Below are 24,188 nucleotides of genomic sequence, written 5' to 3'. Positions count from 1 at the left end.
AGATGGCATTATCAGATGGCTGTTTTAAGCATTTGTTGTACACACGAAGGCAAATGATTACACACTCTATGATCAAATCCAAGACCAATAGTTTTTAAAAATATTGCTTTGTTACTTTTATTACTTGAACCAAAGAAGCTTAGTTGCAGGCAAGTAGTTTTCAAACTGGGAATACGTTTCAATGGAGTAAATGATTACTTGGTGCAGGACTACAGTTCAGCAAGATAGATCGTTTTTAGAAATGACAGTACTTTGCAGATCAAGAAGAATCTACATTTTAGTGCAATACTTCAAATGAGCAATGTTATCCTATGGGAGGAAAAGCAAAATGTGATTTCAGATCAGTACTTTACTCACAAATCAAGTCTCTGGGGGTTTAGGTCCACACAGGGCAAGGTTCAAGTGAGCACCAATGTTGGCAGCTCTGGGGCTGCCGGGTGCCCAGTGTTGGCAGCACTGGGGCGGCCATCCTAGAGCTGTAGAACTTATATTGACAAGCTCCCAGCCCATGTACTACTTATGGCTTCACAACATACTATGTTAGATTTAACTTAGAAACTATAGTGGCAGATCTGCTCATGCAGTTATGCCCTCAGAGGTATAGTGCGTCCTGCTGTTGTGGTGGTAACCTATGCCTCTTATAGAGCTTGAAGGCCAGGCACACAGACTCGTGCCAAGTCTACTTCACTTTTATCTGCATAATAATACACAGGGGGCAGTTTGCATGTTTGAATATTCTTGGGGTGGCATAATGCATGCTGCCACCCTTGGAGACCCGCTGGTCACAATGCACGGTTACATGGGATTTTTATGTGGGTCAGTGGGGTGTCAATTGTGTGAACAAAGGTATTGGGAAAGAACACTAGCACTGGGGAAACTGGTTATCAGGAACCCAGTGCACCTTAAAGAGCATCTGAATCTCAAAGTGGGGTTCACCATGTGAAAAGGGGTATTTTCCTACAGGGGTAACCGTGCATTCGGAGTGGTGGGAGTTTAATATCTTGTGATTGCAGAAAACCGAAATCTTAACTTGCCATCTCTTTTTGGGTTTGGTTTTTCCAAGCTTACTTCAAATCTTGAAATGTGCAAGAGCTTGCTAAAACACTGGATAATTGGTTCTGTTCATGAAATGCCATGGTAGTGTAGGGCAGACAAGTTGGGAGTGATAGACTGGTAATTTGCTTATGAGTTTGCTAGAAAAGTAAAAGGTCTACCAAGAAAATGGGTTAACTGGAATTACGAGAAGCTCCCATGGTGTTGGATACAGTGTAGACAAATGTGTGAAAATGATGAATGTCCACCTAAAGTATTTGCCACTTCCTGAGGTTCTTCAAAATTGCAGGTCCTGCATCTGGGATTCCAACATAAACAGGACTGCTTAGCCTTCCTTTCTAGAGATGCAGAAGCAAGGGAGTATATGCTTATTAGTATTCAATCATTGGGTCGTTTTGTTTGTGTTTTTTAGCACATTTGATGAACACAAGTTTATTTTCTGCCTCCACTAAGTTCACAAGGTTTAGGGCGGATTAAGTAGGCAAGTGTTGGGGGTTCTGAAACTCCAAGATTTACTTTTCACCTCACTGCGGGGGAAAGTGGGTTGTTGCATTGATCTACAATTAGATTATGTTGTTACTTAACTGGGTTTCAGATGCCATTTGTGACAGAACATGAACCAGTCGCAAGTTAGTTGTGCTTATTTGGCCTAAAGTGTGTACTTTCCCATGTCGATTCTGGAAGAGCAGCTTTTCAGTCTAATGTTTAAGGACAAAGATCTAGGTAGAGCGACACTGCTTCAGAACAGTCCCACAAAAACTCTGCTTCTACATTTGGAATGCTCTAACCCTCACGAGACCATCGCAGTATCCTAGGCAGGTTTTGTGGCTGACCTACACTGTCTGTTCCCCATTATAAGTCTTCCGAGATTAACAATCTTATTTTGTGGAACGTCTGGTCGTGAATAGCCACTAATGTGCAATCTGATCAGGTCTTCGAACTAAATATCAAAGATGCTGGTTTGTGTCCTAGTGGGGTGGGGGTGGATAGTCTGTTTTCACTAACGTTGTTCTGTGTGCTATGTCCCGCTTATCACTGTGCCTGTTACCTGAAGGTTCATTCAGTAGATTTTAACAGGCGTCTGAATAAATTGCCACTGGGAAGGTTCTCCTATCGAGTTTCAAAGAAAGTTGGACCGCTTTGGTAGGTGTGACTTTTATTTGTTTATGGAAGATGTTGCTGCTAAATTAAGTTGCAATGTTTGCTGGTTTTCAATTTTGGGGCTAGGAGAAGGAAGTCACAAATGTGTTTTTCTAATTAGTTTAGATTTACTTTTCAGACCGGGAAACGTGAGATGAGAGCTGCGCGTATTCTAAACTGTTCCCGTAATTGGTCTCCTCTAAGAAATGTACTCCTAACAGAGCAAGGGTTACACCACATCCTTTACTTTCACTGAACAGATTTCCCTGTAATGCTGATAATCTCCTTGCAGCTTTCCATTTACTACAAGGTATGGTCAAATGCTGCTTTTCACACCTTTCCGCTGTTTCTCTAGTAGTTGTATTTACAACAAGGGGTTTCTCTAGTAGTTGAGCAGTCCTGTACACGTTCATCTTATTATGGTACTCTAGTATTTTCTAATTCTACGTTTGCAGTGAGAACAAGTTGCAAAAAAAATGTAAACCTGCCGGAAAGAAATATCCATTGAGTGTTCCTAAGGCTGTATGCCGACTTGAAATGGTATTTAGGAAAACGTGCCTTATTAACGGGACAATACTTGTGTTTCCTATGGAAACTGGTACATTACGTTTAGACAATTTGTGCGTGGTGGTTTTTTAACTTCTAAGGGAGTGGTCTAAAGTCAATCGGGGGGAATTTGTTTGAATAATAGTGCTTGTCTAAACTTTGAAGTGTAGACTGTTGGGGCGTTTGACTCTCTTAATAAGAACTGAAGCACCAACACATTCCCAGATGTCTTCTCTGGTAAGTCTTCCTGGCTATCACGTGTAGGTACTGGGCTTTGGCTGCATTGCACCAGCCATAACTCGCAGTGCAACTCTACTTTCGTTTGGTTCAAAGCCTTCTCACTGCCAAATACCAAAGGGGAAGTATAAGTAATGCCTTTAGAAGTGAAACCAGTGGGGGACTTTTGTCCTAGTGGGTACATCCCTAAAAAAAAAAAATTGTCAGAGAAGCTATGGAAGTGATTTGATGGATTTTACTGTGAGCATGTCAAACCTTTTCTGATTTAGCCCCAGTGAAGCGAGTCACTTTTGTTAGAAAAGATAATTGAGAAATTCAAATTTTCTTCAAGGAAGATCCCTAGCCTTCTGGATACATTTGGCACCTTTGCTTGGTGACTAAGTCTCATTACAGAGTTGATCAATCTGATACTTTTAGTGAGTCAAGGCTGCAAGCTGTAGCTTAACAGGTCTCCACAACATATTGCTGAATTGATTTGCTGCGGTGGAAAAGCTCCTAGTGGGAGCAACCTAAATCTTTGGCCCAGTGGCAATACACCTTCATTGGATTGCTTTGGCTGGCTTGTCCCAGTCTGGTCTTAGGAGCCAAAACATGTCCCAGGTTTTTTCAGGATGTTAGTAGTACAGCACTCAGTCACTCAAGCAGAGGCCACCAGCAGGGTCCAAGGCAGGTCCAGTTGGACCACTATAGTTTAGGTTTTCAGGGACAAAGGCTTCTGTGAAGCTACAGGGAAATTAGTTGCTGGGACCATGTACAGCATTTCACATCTCCTTAAAGGACTCCGCAGCAGGTGCAATCCTTGATTCTCCCCAGGTATAGCAGTGTTCTGAAGAGTGTGCAGTGGTGCCACATTTATGCCTTTCACTATCTTGCGGGGGTGGCTAACACCTAGCACCTCACTAACTAATAGGGAAAGTTCTCTGGATAACCAGATGCACTTTTGCTGCAGTTCCTGTGTGCAATCGGCAAACCATTACCCCAGTTCCCCCCCCCCCCTACTCGCTACTTAAATGAAACCTGGCAGAATCTTCAGTCCCCTTTGTGCAAAGCTCCTGGGCCTATCTTAGAAATGTGGCCACAGAAAGGAGCAACCCCCAAACTGTAGTCACTCCAAATTGGTTCCGCGAGCAGCTCCTCTCCCACACTTGGTTTCTACCTGGCTGACGAAGGATAGGAGGGGGTGGGCAGGGCCAGGTGTTGGCTACATCTGCATGTGACAGGGTAGCTTCTTTGAAGTGGTATAAAATTCTGGTCCCTGGTCAGATGGCTATACTGTCCGAGGAACGGAACACCTCCCAACAACCAGGCTTTTGTCTCTGCTACGGGAGCAAGTTTATAACCCTTCAAAGGGGCTATTCAGCTCCCGAGTGACAGTTTGATGCCCATGGTCTTCTAGATGCTTTAGACAGCTGAAAGTGCCTTTTGTAAAATAGTTACTATAAATCCAACATGATTGATCGATCAGGCTAGTAATACATTTAAAGTCCACAAGTGAACTGTGTAGCCTTTTCCTAAGTGAAGATAATCTCACCTTCATTACTGGACCCCAATGTTTACATCCGAAACTGATGTTAAGGTGGCCACACAGTGGTGATTTCAATCTTTCCTCACTAATCGCACTGAGGATACATTTTACGGCTGGTCACTTACTGATTTAAGACTGTACAAAAAGTGTGTAGGTTTAGTTTTGCCTTCGTAAAGTTTTACCTGCATTGATTTCAATTTGCCTCAACTTAAAATGGCAAACTCTTCATACCCTCCCCACATGGCCAAGTGCTTGAAGCAGCCGTCTGCCACCTTGTGGCGCCTTAAAAGATGCAGACACTCCTTTCAAGGCTGTGGACTCTTAACTACCTTATGGTTCTTGATCTGTGACCATATGAAAATGCCATTGCCACTTCAGTTACTCCTTCCTTCAAACCGAAGTAGAATCCTTTCTGTTTTTTTTTCTTCTTTTCTTCCAAAGGCCATAGAAGCGCTCAAACTTTGAGCATGTTTCAATGGAGAACTACAAAAAAAACCATACAAATTTATATCCACTGGATTATGCTAAATTGGATATTGAACATCAGAGGACTACGTGGTGGCAAAACAGTAACATTTAATCTGAGAATTGTAGGAAAAATGAAATGTTTTTCAAGTTTTAGAGGTTTAAGTCCCTCACGAGCATTTAGGATTTGTTGAAATGAAATTGCTCGGGTTTGAAGAGTTTTGGTCCAGTAGTCCGAAAGGAACATAGCACAGTGCTAGAACTGAGCATAACTAATAGATTTTGGATTCATATTTTGAATGAGTAGACCTTGTAATTAATTTTAATGACTTGCTCTCCGCCTTGTGGGCTTTTCGTTTTGCAGATTTTAGGTTTTCCCATTATTGACTATACTTAAAACTAGGTTAAAGACTTTTTTCATGCAAAAAGATGAGATTTCCATGCATCAGAGGAATGGAGCTATGGCTGAAGCATGATCTGTTCTGATGATGCATGGTACTATTCTGTGGTGGGCTGTGGCATAATTGGTGTACATAGTTCAATAGCATTTAGGAAACGAGGACATTGGATTAAGTAACTGGTTGCACGTGGGTGGAGTGGAATATGTAAATGCACTGTTTATTGATCATGTGTATACCACTAAAGGCTGGCTTCAGAAACGCTGACATTTTTCAGTCTTCCATATACCGTTTAATCAGTTCATGAAGCGGTGTTTGTAAAATGTGTATGTAACCTGTAGGGAACTAGTTGGGGCATGTGTTGCATAAATGAATGTATCCAGTAAGTTCTGCTACGGTCCTATTCCGATTTATTACCAAAGTACATCGGTCATCGAAATAGATACGAGGAGCAGTTCAGTGCCTCTTATTGTAGGTTTTTTTTACTATGCAAAAATACTCCGTCACAAGGCCTCTTCACTGTTACTTTACCTTATTACGCAAATGTAACTCTGCTTTGTAGGTTTGCTTAACTTAAAACCATCACCTAGCCCCTCCAGTTTTTTTTTTTTTTAAGATAAGACGTGCTTTCAAGACCGTTGTAGGTTTTGCACTGTAACTGTGGTTCATGCGGTTTCATCAGTTGATACAATTTAAATGGGTATGTTGGGATAACGTTTTCTCAACTGAATGTTTGTGTGGGATTTTTCTTTTTGCACTGGTATTTTTTAAAGTCTGACTGCATGATTTTACACAAATGCTTTCCGGAGTAAAGACCGTCTGAAATGCACATTGACTCCTAATGGTTTATCTAGGATTGGTGTACTGCAATGCTTGTTACGGACAGCAATTTCATAAGCTTTTTGTACGGTATGCTCACTGAAGGGCCCAGTAAACTCTGACGTCGCAAATTGTGTTTAGTTTTAGCATAGGGTGTCTGTGGTTTTATTTTTTTCCTGGAAGCATTTTAAGACTTCTTTGATGGGAAGATGCCCCTTGTTGCCTTCATTATGTATGTGCTATTTAGCTAGATGTTAGCAAACGTAACTGGATCAGAATGCGTTGGTGTCTTTAAGTTTTGATTGTTATAAGCCTTTTAATTTGTTTTTATCAAGGTTCAAGAACAAAATGTGAAGCAAATCAATTCCAGTGCCGCAATGGACGCTGTATAACATCGGTCTGGCAGTGTGATGGGGATGACGATTGTTCAGATGGTACAGATGAGCTATCCTGTGGTGAGTAAGATCGCAAGTAAACCTAAAACTCTATTTGAAGCATCTATGCACTAGAAAGTAGGTGTCCTTTAAACATTTTCCTCCAAACAAATTTTGTTCCCCTATGCTGGCAGTGTCTTTACTCTTTATAATTGAGCAGAAAACTACTTGGGTATAGTTTAATTTGAATTATATCCGGGTGAGCGAGTTTCTTTGCACAGTAGGCAAAGATTTTTTTTATATATAATCAAAAATAGCAAGTTCATTCCTACTAATGTTCTAATAAAAGTAATTGTCTTAAATGTACATGCTTGCTGCTAAGCATTAACATTAATAATCATGTATTTAACTACAGTAGTAACTTTCATGAGTTACATTTCCAGTGTATTTACCTTAAGGCCCTCATGCAACACCTATAACAGCTACGTCTTCCTCCCAGTTTTCAGTCCAGGACCAGCTTAAACCTACTATCCAGATGTAAATGGCCACTTCCCTTTTATCTTTGCTTCTGTTCTTAGATATTTGGACTCCAAGCTGACCACTAAGCCCGAGGGTGCCTGGGAGTTTCACTGATCCCCTTTTCACTGCTGGCACCTCCTGATCTGGCCAAGCTGGAGGAGGGAAGCTGCTGGTCTAATCTATGTAGGACGGGCTGTCCTGGGTTGTGTGATCTGGCCCATGCCGGTCTTTAAGGTTGAGCCTAATTTTAGAATGTGATTAGGTAACGGAGCCTCATGGGATGGCGACAGAGCGACTGTGAGGGTGTAAAGGTTGGATGAATGAGTTCTTAACTTGAAAATTAAGCTGCTTCTACTATCTTACCACCGTTTGAAGCGATTCCTTTTTATAAGGCACCTTGTTACACTGGCGATGGATAGGATCCTTAGAAATCAGAAGGGAAGAAGACCTCAACACTTGAGCCCAAACTGCTGACTATCACCCAGGGCCCGACTGGGAAAAGAAACCGGCTCTGGCAAACTGCACATCAGCCCCGCCTAGTCTGATTTTGTTGCAGGGGGCCTATATTGCCACACCCAGTAACAAACGACCCCCCAGGGGCCCAAAACCAGCCCCCCACCCTAGCAGCCCACCAGGGAAACTGCTGGTGCCCGCTATGACTAGTCCTGCCCTGCTATCAACTCTCCTGACCACATTGGGTCAGCCCTGAAACAAACTGCCTTCAGACCAGACTCCTTTCCTGTACGCTGGAACCAGTGAAGAATTTGGTTCCCAGGAATTTATGAAGAGTGGAGTTGTATGGAGACCACCTGCTGACATAGTTTGCCTGCTGTCTGTGCTTGGATGGGTTGTTACAGTAAATGTGCCATCAGCACAATGTTGTGACTTTTGAGTGTACAACTACATTGGCCCATGGTCTTTTTTAGCTGAGCAGTTGTGCGTGGCAAGGGCTTTTCACCAGCATGTGGTGTGACCATTGTAACCTCATGCACTCTGACAGAGCTGCCAGTGTGGCTCCACTTGTGCCATTCCGTCTGTCTGAGCAGTCTTTCATGCATTTCTTCAGCAGCTGACTTCCCAATGCTGTATGTTCAACATAAGTGCCATTTTGGTTTGGGAAGTTTCCCAGAGAGAATCTAATGGCATGTCATTGGCAATGCTTTTCACACTTGTAAACTGTGTCTTTGGCAGTAATGCTGGCACACACTAGTTTGTTTTATTTGCAAAACCTATTGCATTCTGTTAACTGGTATAGATGGCTTAAATTGTTCCTGAGAATAGTTTACTCACCTTCTGCATGGATTGGTCACTAGTCTAACGGATCTACGTTCATTTAATTGAATATTTGATTGCTGATTTCTCACATCTGCTTCATTACAGCAAAAGTATTGATTCCCTTTCTTGAAATTAACTAGTTTATGATTTGGAAGATATTAATTTCTTTGGGTATTTTCTGGTGTTCATAGGTGGACCTACAGTGTTCACTTCCTGCTCGGTTAGTGAATAATTTGCCTGATAAATATAATTGTTTCATGTAATGTGACAATCATTTTCGGGCATTCTGTTTGAGTGTCAGTGATCATTAATAAAGTGTTTTTACATTGCAACCTAATTGTAAATGCATTAGGCAGGGGAGACCATGCAGAATCAGTGCCTCCATTATTCTTAACGAACCCTGGAGTATCAACAATTAAATGATAGAGACTTTTTTGAGAGCTATGCTGCACGAAGTCTATAATCGGAGACAGCGCTGCTATTGCATTGGCTAGACCCAGGAGGTCTCTTTTGCCCAACTACCTCAAGTTACTGATTAAAATATCAATGGATATGAAACCTGTATAAGAAAGCTTGATCATTATTTCCCTAAAGTGGCTACTATATTAGATATATATCATTTTGGCAAACTCAACCCAAAGGAGTCTGTCTGAAAATAATGCAACAGATTTAGTGTAATTAGCCTCGTAAATTTGCCGGATTAGTGGAAGAATGTGATCCATTAATGTTGGCTTGAGCATTGAGTGTGCAGCTTTGGAAGAAGGATGAACCAACATTAGATGAGATGTTGTTGGCAAATACCATGCAACACTCAAATGTGTAGACTTTAAAATAAGAAGCTAGTGGCCAAGGGGTCTGTAACAACCTACAAAAACGAGAGCAGAAAAGTATACCAAGGTGAGAAGAGTATTTGTAGGCAAATGCCATACATGAACTTTCCTATGGTATTTAATAACTAGTTTCTCAGGGGTTATGCTTAACCCAAACCCCATTCCTCGTATTCTATCAAAGGGAAATCTTGTAGTATAGAAAATTGATGGATGCAGAGACATAAATGATATCTTGCAGGGAAGTCAATTTCCCAACTTATTTGAACATGTTGGTATGCATGAAGGGCTATTTTCCAAAAAATGGATTAACTAATAATGTGAAGCCTGTCTTCAAAGCTTCACAATGTACCTATAGCTGTGAGAGGATGAGCGAATAGTTGGACTCCAATATGAAATAATCATTGAGTAAGTCGAAGGCACAATGGTTTGCTACATTTGTGGTGGCTAAGGCCAATGGAGTTGTGATTGTGTAGACCTCGGACCAGAGTAATGTTCTGTAGGGGATACCTATCAATTACATTCTTGTTGACATGCTTCTGCTGGATAAAGCTAAGATTTTTCCAGCCATTGATTTTACATTGGCTTAACATGAAGTTGGATGAAATGTGTAGATATCACAGCATTTATTACCCCTTGTGGTATATTCGGGTATGCTAGATTGCTGTTTGGCCTTGTTTCTGCAGACTCCGTTTTCAAGAGCACTTTAGAAAGGTTTGGAGGGGATACATACTTATATGATGGTATTTGGGAAAGATTTTGAAGTTCATGACTCCAGAGTGAAGTAAGTGCAGGAGAGATTTGAGGAATAAAACCTTACAGTGAAGGTTAAAGTGTAAATGTAGGTGAAGTTTGACCATTTGGGTCACACCATCACTGGGGAATGTTTTTCTCCTAAAGAGTCGGCAAGTTTGTATTGTGAGGAGAATGTCAGAACGATCTTGTCTCTGCTTCATACTTTCCTCCCTACTAGAGGCTCTTGAAGTCAGAACTGATCATAAAACTTTGTGAGGTATTTGGAAAACGAGGGGTATTGATGTGGTCTCTGGTAGAATTAGTGGCTAATTGCCTTACAAGAGTAGCTTCATAATAAAATACGTTCCTGGTGTGGCAAACCTTGTTGCAGATTACTTCTCCTGTTTTTGAGCGATTTGATAGTATTGACGCTAACTATTTAAGAAGAGAAAGGGCCTACAGAATTGAAGTCTGATAGTGCCACTTAGGAAGCACTTGTCAATGAGACCAGGTTGATATGTGAAAATAAAAGGGAGTGAAAATGAAAGGCTTCTAGAATATCAGATGAATTGTCAGTCAAGGCTTACTGTATTGGAGGTACCAGATTAGACCAGATTAGACCGTTCAATCTCAGGAATGAGTATCTCCTTAGCCCATGGTGGTCATCAGGGTATGCCCAAAACCAAAGAGACATAGTTGCATACTGGTGGCTAGGAATGGAGATACAGATGGAAAGAATGCACTCTGGGCTTTACCACCATCTCGATGAGAGCACACTTCATGCACTCACCAACTATGATCCTCAGAACGCCCCAGTTCTCCTTGGCAAGAAAATGCATTTGACCTATTCAGTCATGTACATGGGAATGGATGTGAAACTTATGTGATTGTAGCTTTGGCCATTTATTTCAGATTGCCCTAAACGTCTCTCAGGGAATTGAGACAAAGCATGTGAATTTTGGGATGTTTTTGAAAGGGAAGGCTTACCACAGGTATAAACTGAGAATGGTGCACGGCATTTCATAGGAGATGGGGAGTTTTTTTGTGTGATTGTAGGATAAAGCATAAACATTTTTACGTTATAGCAGCCTGAAAGCAACCATGTTGGAGTGTTTATTCAGTGTTCTTAAGGAGACCATACACCTGGCCAAGGGCAATGACTTCAACTGGAGGGATGAACTCAAAAAAGGGTTGAAACCTATAGATTCACTCCACACTACCACTGGTAAAATCACCTTTTGAACTATTGTGTGGTAGATGTCCTAACACTCTAGCAGTTACCAGTTGGATCAATAATTTGCCAGGAAAATGTTATGTAAAAACTGGGGGGGGGTGATTGGAGATCAAGAGGAAGATCGTGAAGGCCAAAGAACTGACAGAAGGAAATCTGGCAACAAAATGGTGAATATTGTGGACTGGATTATGATTAAGAGCACATGTGGCAAAGAGGTGATTTTCTAAGCCAATACGTTTCTAAACTATTCACCAATGCTGTAAAGATGGTGGATTCCGACATTTGGGAACTGAAAATAATTTTCCCTAAAGGAGAGGTTTTTTTTGTTATGGGAAACCAGACGTTTCTATTCCATTGACAAATGGAGAATCAAGTCTTGAGTAAAATTTCAGCTAACATTCATGGTAGTGTTGTGAACAAAAGATCTCCTAGAGGAAACTCCTGACTAACTTAAAGATTTGAAAGAATTGCATTCAACTGCATTCTAACATTAGTGGGGATTGCATTTATCTGATGTAATCTTTCTATGTTAACTGGATGATGGTTTTGAGAGCTACATCTCTTTTGTAAATGTTTTTTCTGTTTTACTTAAAGTTATGATTTTGTTTTTGGAAAGTGGAGGTTTGTAATGTTATGGCTCATGCACTAATTGTATTGAGGATGATCCTGATCTTAAAATGTGTAGTATGTGGTGAGGTCCTAGAAGAGCCTCCAAAGATGCTTCCCATTTGACTGAAGAGCAAGAAAAGCGGTTTAATGAGATTCTTTAACTTGAGAATAAAGCTGCTTCTAATATCTTACTACTGTCTGAAGTGATTCCTTGTTGGGAAGCCAGCTTGTGTTCCAAATCAGGGGAAGATATCGCCACTGTTCAGGCTGCACTGTTGCCACTGGAGCAGAGAAGATCGATTTGTGTATAGCTGGGTCCAAACTGAGGTGCATGGTGTGCAAAATGATTGGCATGTAGCATGAGTAATTATCAGTTGTTGAAGTTTGTTATTAATCAATTTTTGTATAGTTTACGATTTTGCTCTGAGGCCGCTTATCAAGAGCTGCCCATTAGCTCACCACTTTCTTGCCAGACTATCCAGCCACCAGTGGTCTGCAAAGGTCAATCCAGTAAATGCGTGAAGGGAGCTGACCCAGAAGAGTGACCATATTTGGCCAGCATCACACCCCCACCCGCTTGCAAACCTCTTAAATATAGGCTCCTTCCTCCAAGCATCTGCAAAGATAAGATTATAGAATCTTAGACATCAGTTCAAACGGTAAATGGAGGACCAATCCAGTGGTTGCTCCATCCCACTGAATTTCCCAAACACGTAATATCTTAAGACTAGCACTCCTTCATTGGAAGCTGTAGAGATGGGAGAATCTGCTTGAGGTTTTCTTTAAGCTTCCACCATGGGATCTGCTGTAATCATTTAGGCCACCTGTACATTGTTCAGTCAGTCTGCAAGAAGGTGAGGATCCTAGGGTGCACAGACTCATCCAGCCTAACTTTCAAATTCCTGGCTAGCAAGCCAGCAGTAGAGGTGCCCTACAGTGGAACCAGCCATGGCAAATGCTCCTTTTTCACCTCAATTCAGTGTATTTTTTTACCGAAATGCAGCTAGAGCAGTTTCATCATTCTTTCTGTTTGGATGCCTATAGCACTAAACGTGTGAAATTATACTCCATGCCTGTAGTGTTTGAAGGTGGTCTATTTTCCAGTGGCTAGCTCAATGAATGACCAATGTGTATCAGTTTGCATGGGATGCAATTCCTGCAGCTTTATCCTGGCCTATAATCTTCTCGTACCCACAATATCCTCTTCCAAACTTGAGGGTGCATTGACGAAGATGCTGTGCTCAAACATCCAGGGCTTAATTTGAGCCTCGATTTGCTAGAGGGGTGACACAGCACTTAATTTTGGGGCCCAGCACCTATTTTTCCTCCAATGTTTACTGACGTGGTAAACAAACGAGTCTGAAAGTGAAGGACTGAACTGTTAAAGGAAAGGCAATATGCCTTTTTTTTTTAAAGGGGCAAGGAGTGTCTGGTAAGGCATGCAGTGGATGTAAGACTTTGCAGCCTTGGTATTCAGACGGCAATGTTTAATTGTACCAGTCACATGCTCACGAGCAGAGTTTTGGGCAAAAACATCTCCCATACTAAGCACAGCCAACATCTCTCTGCCACACTTGGCTTATCACAGTATTCGTTTGTTTTTCATTGGGATAGGCACTAGGTGCATGGTCTAAGATCTATTTGCCACTATGTGCAAAAGTTAAACAGCCTTGTGCTGTGGCATTACCTTCATGTGCTCAGGACCACGGTGGTCATTGTGTGCACAATCCAACTTGCTTTTAAATACATTATAATATTCGGAAAGCTTTCCAATGGATGAAAGCTTTGCTGTAGTTCGCCATGCAACAGCCCTGAAACATCATCAAATTGTCATTAGTGACCCAGCTCTTCATTGGTGATAGGCTAATTGGTTGTGTGGCATTAGTTTGTCCATAGGTACAAGTAGGTACCTGGCCTCTGTTCTCCTACTGGAGGTTCCATGAGTATATTGAATTTGGTTTGTGTTCTATAAAGACCTAGTGAAATTTGCAGGGAATTGCCCCAGAGGCATGTGTAGACTTTCTTATTCCGAAGTTCCCACCAGCTGGTATTACATTTCTCAAATCGGTAAATTAAAGCTAGACATTTTTTAGTCTGATGCCTGATGGTGGCCCTGGATGCTTTTGGCGAATCACTAGAGATGGAGTTGTAAGGCAAGCTGCAATTAAAAAAAAAAATTGATGGTTTTGCAGAGGATGCAACTAGTGTTGAGAATGGTACAGGCCAGCAAGGTAAGCTAGTGGAGTTTAATCAGTAGCGGGTTGACTGGGGAGGGAGTGGGTGGGACGGGATGGTGGCAGGGTTGTGATCATATTGCAGGCCCTGGATGAGGCTTGCTTCTGCTTGTAGGGTGGCCTTAAGGAGTGCCAGTGTATAATCTGTTAAGTCATTGACCAGGGCATTACTACCAGCCACATGTGAGAGTACAAGTAACAGTTTTGAAGTTGCTTTCTAGAAATGGCTGCTCTTATTTAGAAGTACTGTTTCCTGTGGTCGATCTTGACAAGTAACAGGAATTCTGTCTTGGATGAGTTTGCAAGTAGGTGCTTGACCTCAGGCCTGGATGATGTGTAGGCAGTGTTTGAGGCCTTGGATGTCTAAAAATGAGTAAGCTTTCAAGGAGAGCTGGGTCTTCGGCATAATGGTAAATCTAGGTGATATCTGTAAGCATAGAACAATGGTGCTATGGTTCCCCAGGTGATCAGTCTTTTGGGACCTAAAGATGCCCTTGTGAACAAGCTGTCTGTTGTAAAGGTAGTAGGAGGACCAGTAAAGGATGTTGATTGTGAATCCCTTTTGAGACTCCAGTGTGATTAGGGTGGGGTGTTCAAGTGTCATTGTTCGAGTGGGCGTAACCTTCAGTGTATAAAGCAGCTGTCTTCCTACTTTAGCATGATTAAATGTTGTCGTGCAGGAAAAGATTTCATTGTGTTCTTGGAGTTAAACATAGATTGCTTTTTCAATTATCTTGCTGATGAATGGGGTGTGTGATCTGGTAGGTTTAGTGTAGGTTTCATTCGTAGTGCAAAGATCTGACCTGTCTAGTTTCTGGAGTTTGAGGAGACTGGTTTTCCTTTATCATTCACCTGCGCAGTCTATCTGCAAACGTTTGAGTGATCATTTTTATGCTTCTTCAGAGGTCAGGTTTGTATGTAAACTTACAACATGGCTGCATTTTACTCGAACTATCTTGGAAAGATTAAGTCTTGTATTTCTAACTTTTGGTCCAGTTGTCGGGACCAATTTAGTGCTGCATCAGATGTGAATGAGAATTGCCATGCTTCTCATTGATGGCAACTCAATTCACATTACATGCAGTTTTAAATCATGTTTGCTTTGGACCATTTTGACATACAGCGAGTGGTTTTCTTCACCTCTGCATGTGTGTAGTGTATATTTATGGCTCGCTCTGCTACACTTTTCTGAGGAATCCGTGATGTGAGAGGAAAGCACAGCAGAACTTCAAGTACTTCAGACTTGACAGTCTTCGAAAAAAGTAACCTGGATGGGTTCTTTCTCAAATAACCCCCGTGCCTCCATAAAAGGTGTAGATGCTCCTTAAATTTCTGTTCAGTTTTTGGTTGGATGTGCCTCGTAGTTGCACAATCCTCCCATGTTTGAACTAAAGAGGCATGCTCTCTGAAAAGCACAAATGAGTAGTTACATTTTTCAGAAAATTGTTTGTTGCCAGAAACGAATGCCTGTAGAAACATTTAACTAGTATTTAACGAAGGCTCATTACATGCCCTCCAAATGATGTCCTGGCTTTTGTGACACATTTGTATTAAGAGCTTTTACTATTCATGTAAATGTTCTAGAAAGGATACCAGTTAAGAGCATAAACTCCACTTGTTTATATCCCCACCCCTTGTGTCCTCAAGGATCCATCTATGTAGTGAGGTTCTCTTGGACCCACTTTGGTTCCCCCTTTCAGTTTTACATTTTTCTTTTTTTAGCTGTCTTAATTTTAGACCTATTTTATTTACACAATAATATTCTACAGACTTTGTACATGTTTAGAAAGCCTTTCCTGCTAAATTGGCTCTACAACTCTAGAAACCTCGTGGTAGCAGAGCTGTATCTCCATGCAAGGTTTATACACTTCTGTTTTAGTTTCTTTACGGGTCAGAGGGGCACATTGAGGCACTGAGCTAGTTAGAAATTGGAACAGCAGTATGATGGTGTAGATGGACTGCCACTGTACTTTGACGTCCTGTTGTCCTAATACCTTATCTAGTGGGAACCGGATGGATCTCTGGTCTCTGCTGCTCATGCACACACCCATGACCCATTGTTTACTGTAACCCTGGCTATCTAACTTGGAGAGCCTTTATGATAGTAATTACCTTTTAGTAAAATGGTCCAATCTTCATGATTCTGTAGTGGGCATGCAATTGACTTCTTGACAGACCAAGGGATGAGGGCTGGCTAAAAGCCCCCATTAATGTGTAGATTATGTTTAATGTTTAATAAAATTAAAGGTCGTTTTGTACCGAAAAATAATCTGGTTGCCGCCATCTTGAGCACAGGAGGAGTTGGATGGAGCCTTTTTCTCCAACGTCTGTGAATGGAAGTTTCATTGGTGGCCTTAATAAAAGTTCTGCTTGAAGACAGGGTAGTAAAGCCAGGGGACTAATTGCAGTTACACTGGGTAGAAGGCGTCTGTCCACTCTTCAAACGGTGGTGCCCTCCACCCAGCCATAACGTTGGGCCCAGAAAAGCTGGACTCATCCCGGTGCAATTTTCAGACATGGGACTCATTCAGCAGTGCCTGCATGTTGTCTGCCTTCCTGCTTTTTGTTCCGAGCAGCAACAGGTGTGCGAGTGCCTTTAAATTTCAGCTGTGCCCATAACAAGATGTTAAGGGACAGTTATTTTTATCGGTTTTTACATCCGAGCAAATACACACAGCGATAATTGCCACAAATTTCAGACTAGGAACTAATGGTATTTGGTATATCATGAGGGCGAAGTAAGATAATTTCCTCCTTTTCTTGTGTGACGCTCAGACTTGGAACAGTAAGATTACTCCCGAAGAAGTAGAGTATACATTAAGGAACAAGAATGGAAAACATTAACCCAATGACAAATGGATTCTTGTGAAACCGTGTGGGCATATATGTAATCCACTTAACAGGGGAGGAGTAAACTTGAAAATAGAACAGTGACTGGTGGTCCGTGCGACTGAGCGTCTGGATGAGACCAGGTGAGTGGCAGCCTTGTAGCTAGAGGTTATAGGAACTTGTGGTGCATATCCATCGGTATGAGGGTAGCGTGGGATGAAATTCTGGGGAGGGAGTCTGGGGGGGGGGGGGGAGAACCGGAGGGCCAATTAGGTAAAGCAGGGTAGGGAATCCCACGTAGAGGCTCTTTGGCATTGGTGGGGAGTCCATTAAACTCAATGTAGTTCACTAAGGAAGGTCATTACCTGTAAGCTGTGGGATTCGGGTGAGAAGTGTATCCAATTCAGGAGAGACAGCACCTACGGAGGTGGTGGACCTCTTTGTAACGTAAAGCCTTTCTCTGCCCTCCATTTTCACATCCCGTGTCACCACTGGAGATTCTGTTGTAGCCCTCCACAGGGGTTACTGGCACTTTTGGCTAGTAAAAGAACCATGCCTGCTAAGTGAGTCCATACCGTTTTAACATTCTCTATGCTTAAAAACATAAAGCACATGTGCAAGTGCTGTGACCTCCCTAGTGTCATGGATAATCATTAACCCATCCGGGCTCCTTGTATTGAATTATCAAGACTGTCTGCTAACTGGAGCCTCACACCTGGCTGCAAATAAAATGGAGGAGAAACAAAGGCACACCTTGTTTTTTCACAGGTACTGAAGGGAGTCATAACGACAGTTTAAGTTCCTTTATATAAGCAATTTACATTTGCTGCAAGGTTGTCTGTTAGTCTGTCCCAGTATTTACACCAATAATCGAAATACCACTATCTTATGTATATAGTGCTACTCCTCCCAATCCAGCATGTCCTCCTGTACCTTGATTTGATTTGCACACATGTTGCTGTAAAGCGCTAAGATTTATGTAGTTTAATGTTTTTGTTCTAGCGCCGGGACGCCCCGTTGCCAGGGCAGCTGTTGCGCTTTACAAAACATTTAACAAAACGTTTAACATGCGTGTTACATAAGACAGTGAGTTACAAGATGTAGGAGTCACCTTTCCATGTATCTCACAGATTTATCAGGATCACAATTTATGAAATGAGAGTTCAAGGATTTGTTAAAAGGAGTAACCCACTTATCCATTTACATATTACATGATGTGCCTTGCAGGAGACCGATTCACCCTCTATACTTTGATTCACCCTCTATACTTTGATTCACCCTCTATACTTTGATTCACCCTCTATACTTTGATTCACCCTCTATACTTTGATTCACCCTCTATACTTTGATTCACCCTCTATACTTTGATTCAGAATTGGGATTAGACAACTAGGATTTCTCAAGCAAGTGCATTAACCTTTAGTTATCTTCTATTCTCTTAGAGCGCTGCTTGACACTTGAGTGTATCCAGGTGCTGAGTTGGTGTCTAAGGCGGTCCTGAGCATAGGATGTCTTGGTAGGGCCATACGAAGACCAATTAAAAAGCAACGTCTTCAGCTTTGTGGAATTCAGGATCTGAGGTGGAAGCCCTGATGTGTGTTTGTAGCTCATTCCAGGATTTTGCAGCTTTGTATGAGAATGATCGCCCTCATGTTCTGCTTCCGTGGGGTGTGTACGAGTGATGTAGAGCAAACTTGCCAGGTGGGTTGGTGGAAGTGAAGCCTGTGCTTGAGATGTGAATCCCTTGTGACTTGAATGTTAGAAATTTGAACTGGCAGTGCTTTTGAATGGAGAGCCAGTGTAGTGGCGTAACTAGCCTTGAGGGGGCCGCCCTGCAGGGTACGTGAAGGGGCCCCCTCCGGACTCAATCAAGAGCTCCCCAGCAGAAGTGTGGTGCTGGCGGGACCCCCTGGAGGGTGAGGGCCCCCGCACTGCAGGGGCTGCAGGGGCCTGTGTTACGCCCCTGAGCCAGTGGCGCTCTGAGTGTTGTGGTGTGATCATCACAGGATGACGAGTCTGGCAGCGTGTTAGATTTGAAGTCTGTGGAGGGGTTGGGATTCCAATGTAGAGTGTTTTGAAGTCCCATCTGCTTGTGATCCTGGCCTGCATGGTGACCATTCTAGTGTCCCGTTGGAGCCACTTGAATACTTTATGTAACATGTAGAGTATTTTGATTCAGGTCCCTTAACCCCAGGAGAGATTTTAAAATGCAGATTTAATCTATACATCTGCCATGTTTCTCCCTGTTGCCAATTTGTTTGCAGGTGCAAAATTTAAGGCTCAACTTGTAATTTTTTTTTATAACTATCAAAGTTAATTTTTTGGCAAAACTCTTACGCAATATCATTTGTTGAACATTGAAATGTACTCAGACCTGCTAAATATGTGTGAGGGCTTAAGATCTGATGTCACATCTTGTGATGTCACTTCCTGTGGGGTCATGGGCTGTGATGCTACATGCGGGGTCACGCTCATGTCACTTGCATGCTGCCTAACTTGGTTAACTCCCCAACCCCCACTTTTAGGACTCCTGGTATTCACTGAAGAACATGTAGATTATGATTAAAATTTTGTGGTAATCTGATACCTCAGTTGTCATTTCAGGACGTTCTTTTTTGCACTTCCATTGTATACTACAATAGAAAGTAAAGAACCCTGAAAAGTAAGAGCTGGTCAGATATAAGATTCTTGTGCTATGCTAGCTAAGTGGAGCTGTAATGTTAATAGCCAAACCCAAGTAAAAGAGTGCAATATTCAACTGCACATACAAAATTAAGATGAGCGGAATAGAAAGAGGAAGGGTTTAAGAATGTGCAGAACATGGGCTAATCTGTTGCAATAGCCTTCAGCTGTCCGTAGAGTACAATTAGGACAAGTTAAGTTTTCTCGGATTAGAATTTGTGACTAAATTTATTTGAGCTGCGCACATTTCACGCATCAACATCTGCCTATCGAAGTCAATTTGGCCTGTTGTGCCAAAGCTAGGAAGCAGAGTTTGAGGAAAAGAGACTGCATTTCAGTTTAAAGCCAGGCTCCCGTTCGATATTCGAAAATCTTGCATCTTCAGTTGAGGTTTTACTGCAAGACTCCGCCATGAGGTACGAAAAAATTGCCCATTCCACCATTGCTGTATGCTCTTTCAATTGGAGCTCCCGTGGTGTTAACCGGTTACTATTTCTTAAACCCAATATTGGTTTAAAGTTAACCATGGCTGTCTTAATTGTTTGAAGTATAGAGCGGAGCCATTAAGGAAAATGAAAAAACATGCACTCGGATGACATGGTAACTTGAGGTTCAGGCCTTTTGAAAACTTGGTTGTGAGAACTGCCCCAATTTATCTCTTGCGTATAAATTCCCCCAATGAATAATGCTCTGCTTTAAATGTCAAAGTACTAAATTCATATATCAAAGCAACTACAAGTCGCTTGATTTAAGCTTTTACTATTGCTTGTCATATGCAGGGTTTGAAGCTGATGTAGGAAGGAAAAACATGTCACTCAATGCTGTCGCTTACCAAAATGCTAATATCATACATGGATCTTTAGCAGTAGCACATGGTAATTTGATAGTTGTAATCTTCTTTAGGAGGCAGGCTTAGTGTAGCATTTTCCAAAAGTAAAATAAAAATTCCTTGAACTATTCGTCCACTGCAGTAGATGGGTTAAGGCCACAGCAAATATCCATTGTTACAATGCGGTATTTACATTAATTACATTATGATTCATATCCAGTGTTCCTTTCAAATCTACTTTTTCAATGCATTACATAGTAATTTGTGTGCACGCGTGCATATAGTTTTTTTTTTAAATAAAGTAACTAAGATCTTATTAGCATAGCCATCTAGAATATTTAACTTTCGCCTTTCAGTGAATATATTCATACACTACCTAAAGGTTGAGATATAAAATGTGGGGAGCTGTTAAGCAGCTGAAGCTGGTTGGGCTGAATAAACGTGGGAAGGGAATGCTGTACTAATGCTGATGTTTGTCTCCAACTGTTTCGGACCCTTTAAACAGGTTTCCCGTTACTAAACCCACACGTCCGCTCAAATATCTAAACCTCTAGTTTAATGTCTGCAAAGTTGATTCTTTCTGCCATTCCGGAATGGCTTTATATCAAACCACTTCCAACAGACTCCTTTTTAGCAAGCCTTAAATTTTATCTTGCTAACAGTCTTTGCAAGTCACTCTAAATGTATTTTGGTTGTGCATAAATGAACGCCCTAGGTTACTTCAGCATCTAGTGCCACGTTGGACTTTTTTTCTCCTTCCGTAACCCTTTTAATCGAATGAATCATACATATCAAGATGGAAAGGATACAAACTGAAAAGATGTCTTAGATTTTTCTGCTTCCTTCAAATGCATGTCTTTAAAAAAAGTCCATGTATATCCAAAGCATGTTGCTTGTTTGTTAGGTGTGGTGCTGAGTGGATGGTCAGCACGTGTGGGTGGCTCGCCTATTTGCCTAGAATCAAACATTGTCTGAACCATTTAACTTCAGCAGAACTTCACTAGTGCAATCCCACCTCCTTGAATTACCTCTGTACTAATACGCATTTAAATGGAGTCTTCCCTAGAGGTGGGTGAAATAGTTCATTCTGCCAGTGTAATTTTGGCAACTCCACGTCGGTCTTGTAATGCACAGAATTATTCCCAGGTTAGAAACCAACTTTACCACCACCAGCTCCGTGTCAATGTGCCCATATTGGTAAATGTATGGCTTTCTGTAAAACGGCGTGATGAGCAGCTGGTTGGACCTAAGCTCAAATGGACAGTTGCTGATTTAATTCACCCCAGCTGCTTTCTACAAACTCATATTGCTGCCACATATTCCAATTTGACTCAACACGTCGTGGCAAAAATACTAGTTTTCTGCTGCCATGGTCCAGCTGATTTTCATAGTCCAACTCCTAACCAGTTATTCTGAGTTTTTCCACTGTGGTAAACTGGCCAGTGCCCAAATGGGGTTCCTAGGCACACCTGCAGAATCCTACGTAGTCTGCTTTAAGATTAATTGTAACTATCACAAACCCTCCTGTTGGAAGATTGCTCTGAAAAGCAGCTTGTGGCTTGACAGTGTGCCGAGTTAGTTCCTGGCATGTCACCCTCCTTTAATTTTAGTGTTTTTCAAACGACTAAAGTGCAATGAAGTTGTCGCCCAATGTGAAAGTATGGCTCCTGCACAACCTTGCCAACTGGGGCTACTGAACATTTTTTTGGATCTATTTAATGAAGATTCTATTAATTTTCTTTCCTTTTAGTTAAGAAGACTTGTGCTGAATCTGACTTTGTGTGCAGTAATGGGCAGTGTGTTCCTGAAAGGTGGCAGTGTGATGGCGATCAAGACTGTGAAGATGGATCTGATGAACATCCAGACTTCTGTCGTAAGTCATCTCCCTTTTTGCATGTATTTTCTATAGAAAAGTCCCTAAACTGACTTGGACTCCGCTCATGCACTTTGACACAGTACATAAATATCCTTAGTTTTCTATTAGTGATATTGTATAATTTGTGTAATTTTTTAATGTAGTATAAACCATACATAGCCAGGCCAAACAATACCAACCTAGCTCACTATTGGAAGCCTTCATATTCTTGTTTAGGCCACAGTTGTGTGACTTGGAGCATGTCACTTGTTAGTCTGCGTCGGATTTAATACCTAATCCCGTGTCTGCATTGTCCCTACATTCCCAATGCAGAATCGCATTGTGCTGCCCCTCCTTACTGCAGCTTTTATCACTCTGAAATAGCAGTGATGCATGTTCATACACAGCCCAAATAACAGACTTCAATGCACATGTTCTGAACCGTGGTCCTTTGGCATTCTCTGAAGGTGTTTGTAAAGCATTGTTGCGGTGTGCTACCTCGGAGCAGGGGTGGTGGTGGACAGACTAACTTCTAAAGCCGATGGAGGTTTCACTGAGATTGCAATAAATGTGTTCCTGTTAACTGTAATGCTTTGAGAACTAATACTGTAATGGTTTGAGAACTAATACAGTAATGCTTATCAAGCAATTTCTATCGAAACCTCCTCTTGCAGTATGTTTGGCGATGATGACATATAAACGGGCCAATAGCATAAATTGACAAATGGTGGTCATTGTGAAGTCTGATCTTTTTAAAGGGTGTAGGCTGTCTCTGAATTCTGACTAATAACTATGAAGTACTTTGTCGGATCTTTACTGTCTTTGCAACATTGTTTTGCAAAGCAAAATTACACCCTCACCGCAATAGTAAGCATCTAATGCTAACCCCTAACAAATTCCTAATGCTTTGTAATAGGAGGTTTACCCACACTGCTTAGAACAAGCGCACGTGACCGAAACAAATTTCGATCAGCAGCTGAACGGCTTTCTCATGGGAATCGTTAAAAGGACATTGAAAAGAGAAATGCAAACTCCAATGCTGAGCTCGTCATCGGTGATTCCTTGCTAAGCACTAGGGCCAGACTAGAAACTTCAGAAGCGACTGGACTGACCATGTATAACCGGGCACAATGCAAAAAGCAAAATGGAATCAAAGAATTGTGACCTCAGTCATTATGGTGATTTAGAAAGCCATTTCCGTACCAATCCGCACCAAGTTGTAAATGTGTTTTTTTTTTTTTTCAGGTCACCGTTATTTATCCAACCTCTTATTTTTGTTAAAGCAAAGTTTCAATCAAATGAGGTGGTCTTGGTGCAGTAATCGATCTGTTCAATAGTTCAGCTTACTCAATAGTTCAGCTTACTAAAGTGTTTACTTCGCTATGGCTTGCGTTCCATAGTATTGTGATGAGCGGTCCTAATACCAAAAGGACGCAGACTAGAGGGTGGGAAAGTTCCTTCTTCGCAATTAAATGTGCTGTGTTTGCGCATTTTTCTAAGTTTATTATTTTTTTCTCCAATTCCAGCACGCTCGTGTTGGTCATGATGCAGGTCCGGATACCAGCAGCTTTATCCACTCAAATGTACAAAACTGAATTATCATGGAGCAAACGTAATGCATGCAGCTTAACCAAAATTCATAAACCCACCCCATCAGGCTACAGTTTAAAAGTGAAAGTACTTTTGCTCTGCATATAGCATCTCAAGGTTTTTGCAGTTAATCAGTAACATGCCTGACACTTGTATGAATTATGGCAAAATGAATTTGTGGAGTGTTCTGTAGTAACTTGCTGTCTCTACATAGTTATAAATGCATATAATATTGCATTTTTGCACTTGGCATTCATAACATTTTCCAAGAGCACACTTTCAAATCTGCATCAGTTGTAGATTATCAGACTGGCAATTTCCCAGTGCGTAATTGTATAGACTATACATTTTTTGCGATTTGAAAACCTAGGGTGTATGTGCAATTGCAAAGTCTTTTTCTCCTCCTGATGGAA

At 41.6% G+C, this 24,188-nt stretch overlaps 1 protein-coding gene across 1 annotated transcript in view; it reads left to right on the top strand.

The window, feature by feature from the left end:
• The window catches only part of VLDLR (very low density lipoprotein receptor), a 116,319-nt gene that overhangs the window by 31,225 nt on the left and 60,906 nt on the right, over positions 1–24,188 (top strand). The window contains exons 2-3 of the mRNA XM_086961215.1: positions 6,519–6,638; positions 22,081–22,203. Of these exons, the coding sequence (XP_086817341.1) occupies positions 6,519–6,638; positions 22,081–22,203 (243 nt within the window). The remainder of the gene's footprint in view (positions 1–6,518; positions 6,639–22,080; positions 22,204–24,188) is intronic.

Source organism: Lissotriton vulgaris, chromosome 3_1 (assembly GCF_964263255.1).
Source record: "Lissotriton vulgaris chromosome 3_1, aLisVul1.2, whole genome shotgun sequence".
NCBI lineage: Eukaryota > Metazoa > Chordata > Amphibia > Caudata > Salamandridae > Lissotriton > Lissotriton vulgaris.
Note: the sequence above shows the minus strand (reverse complement) of the source record. Positions and strands in the feature narration are given on the sequence as shown.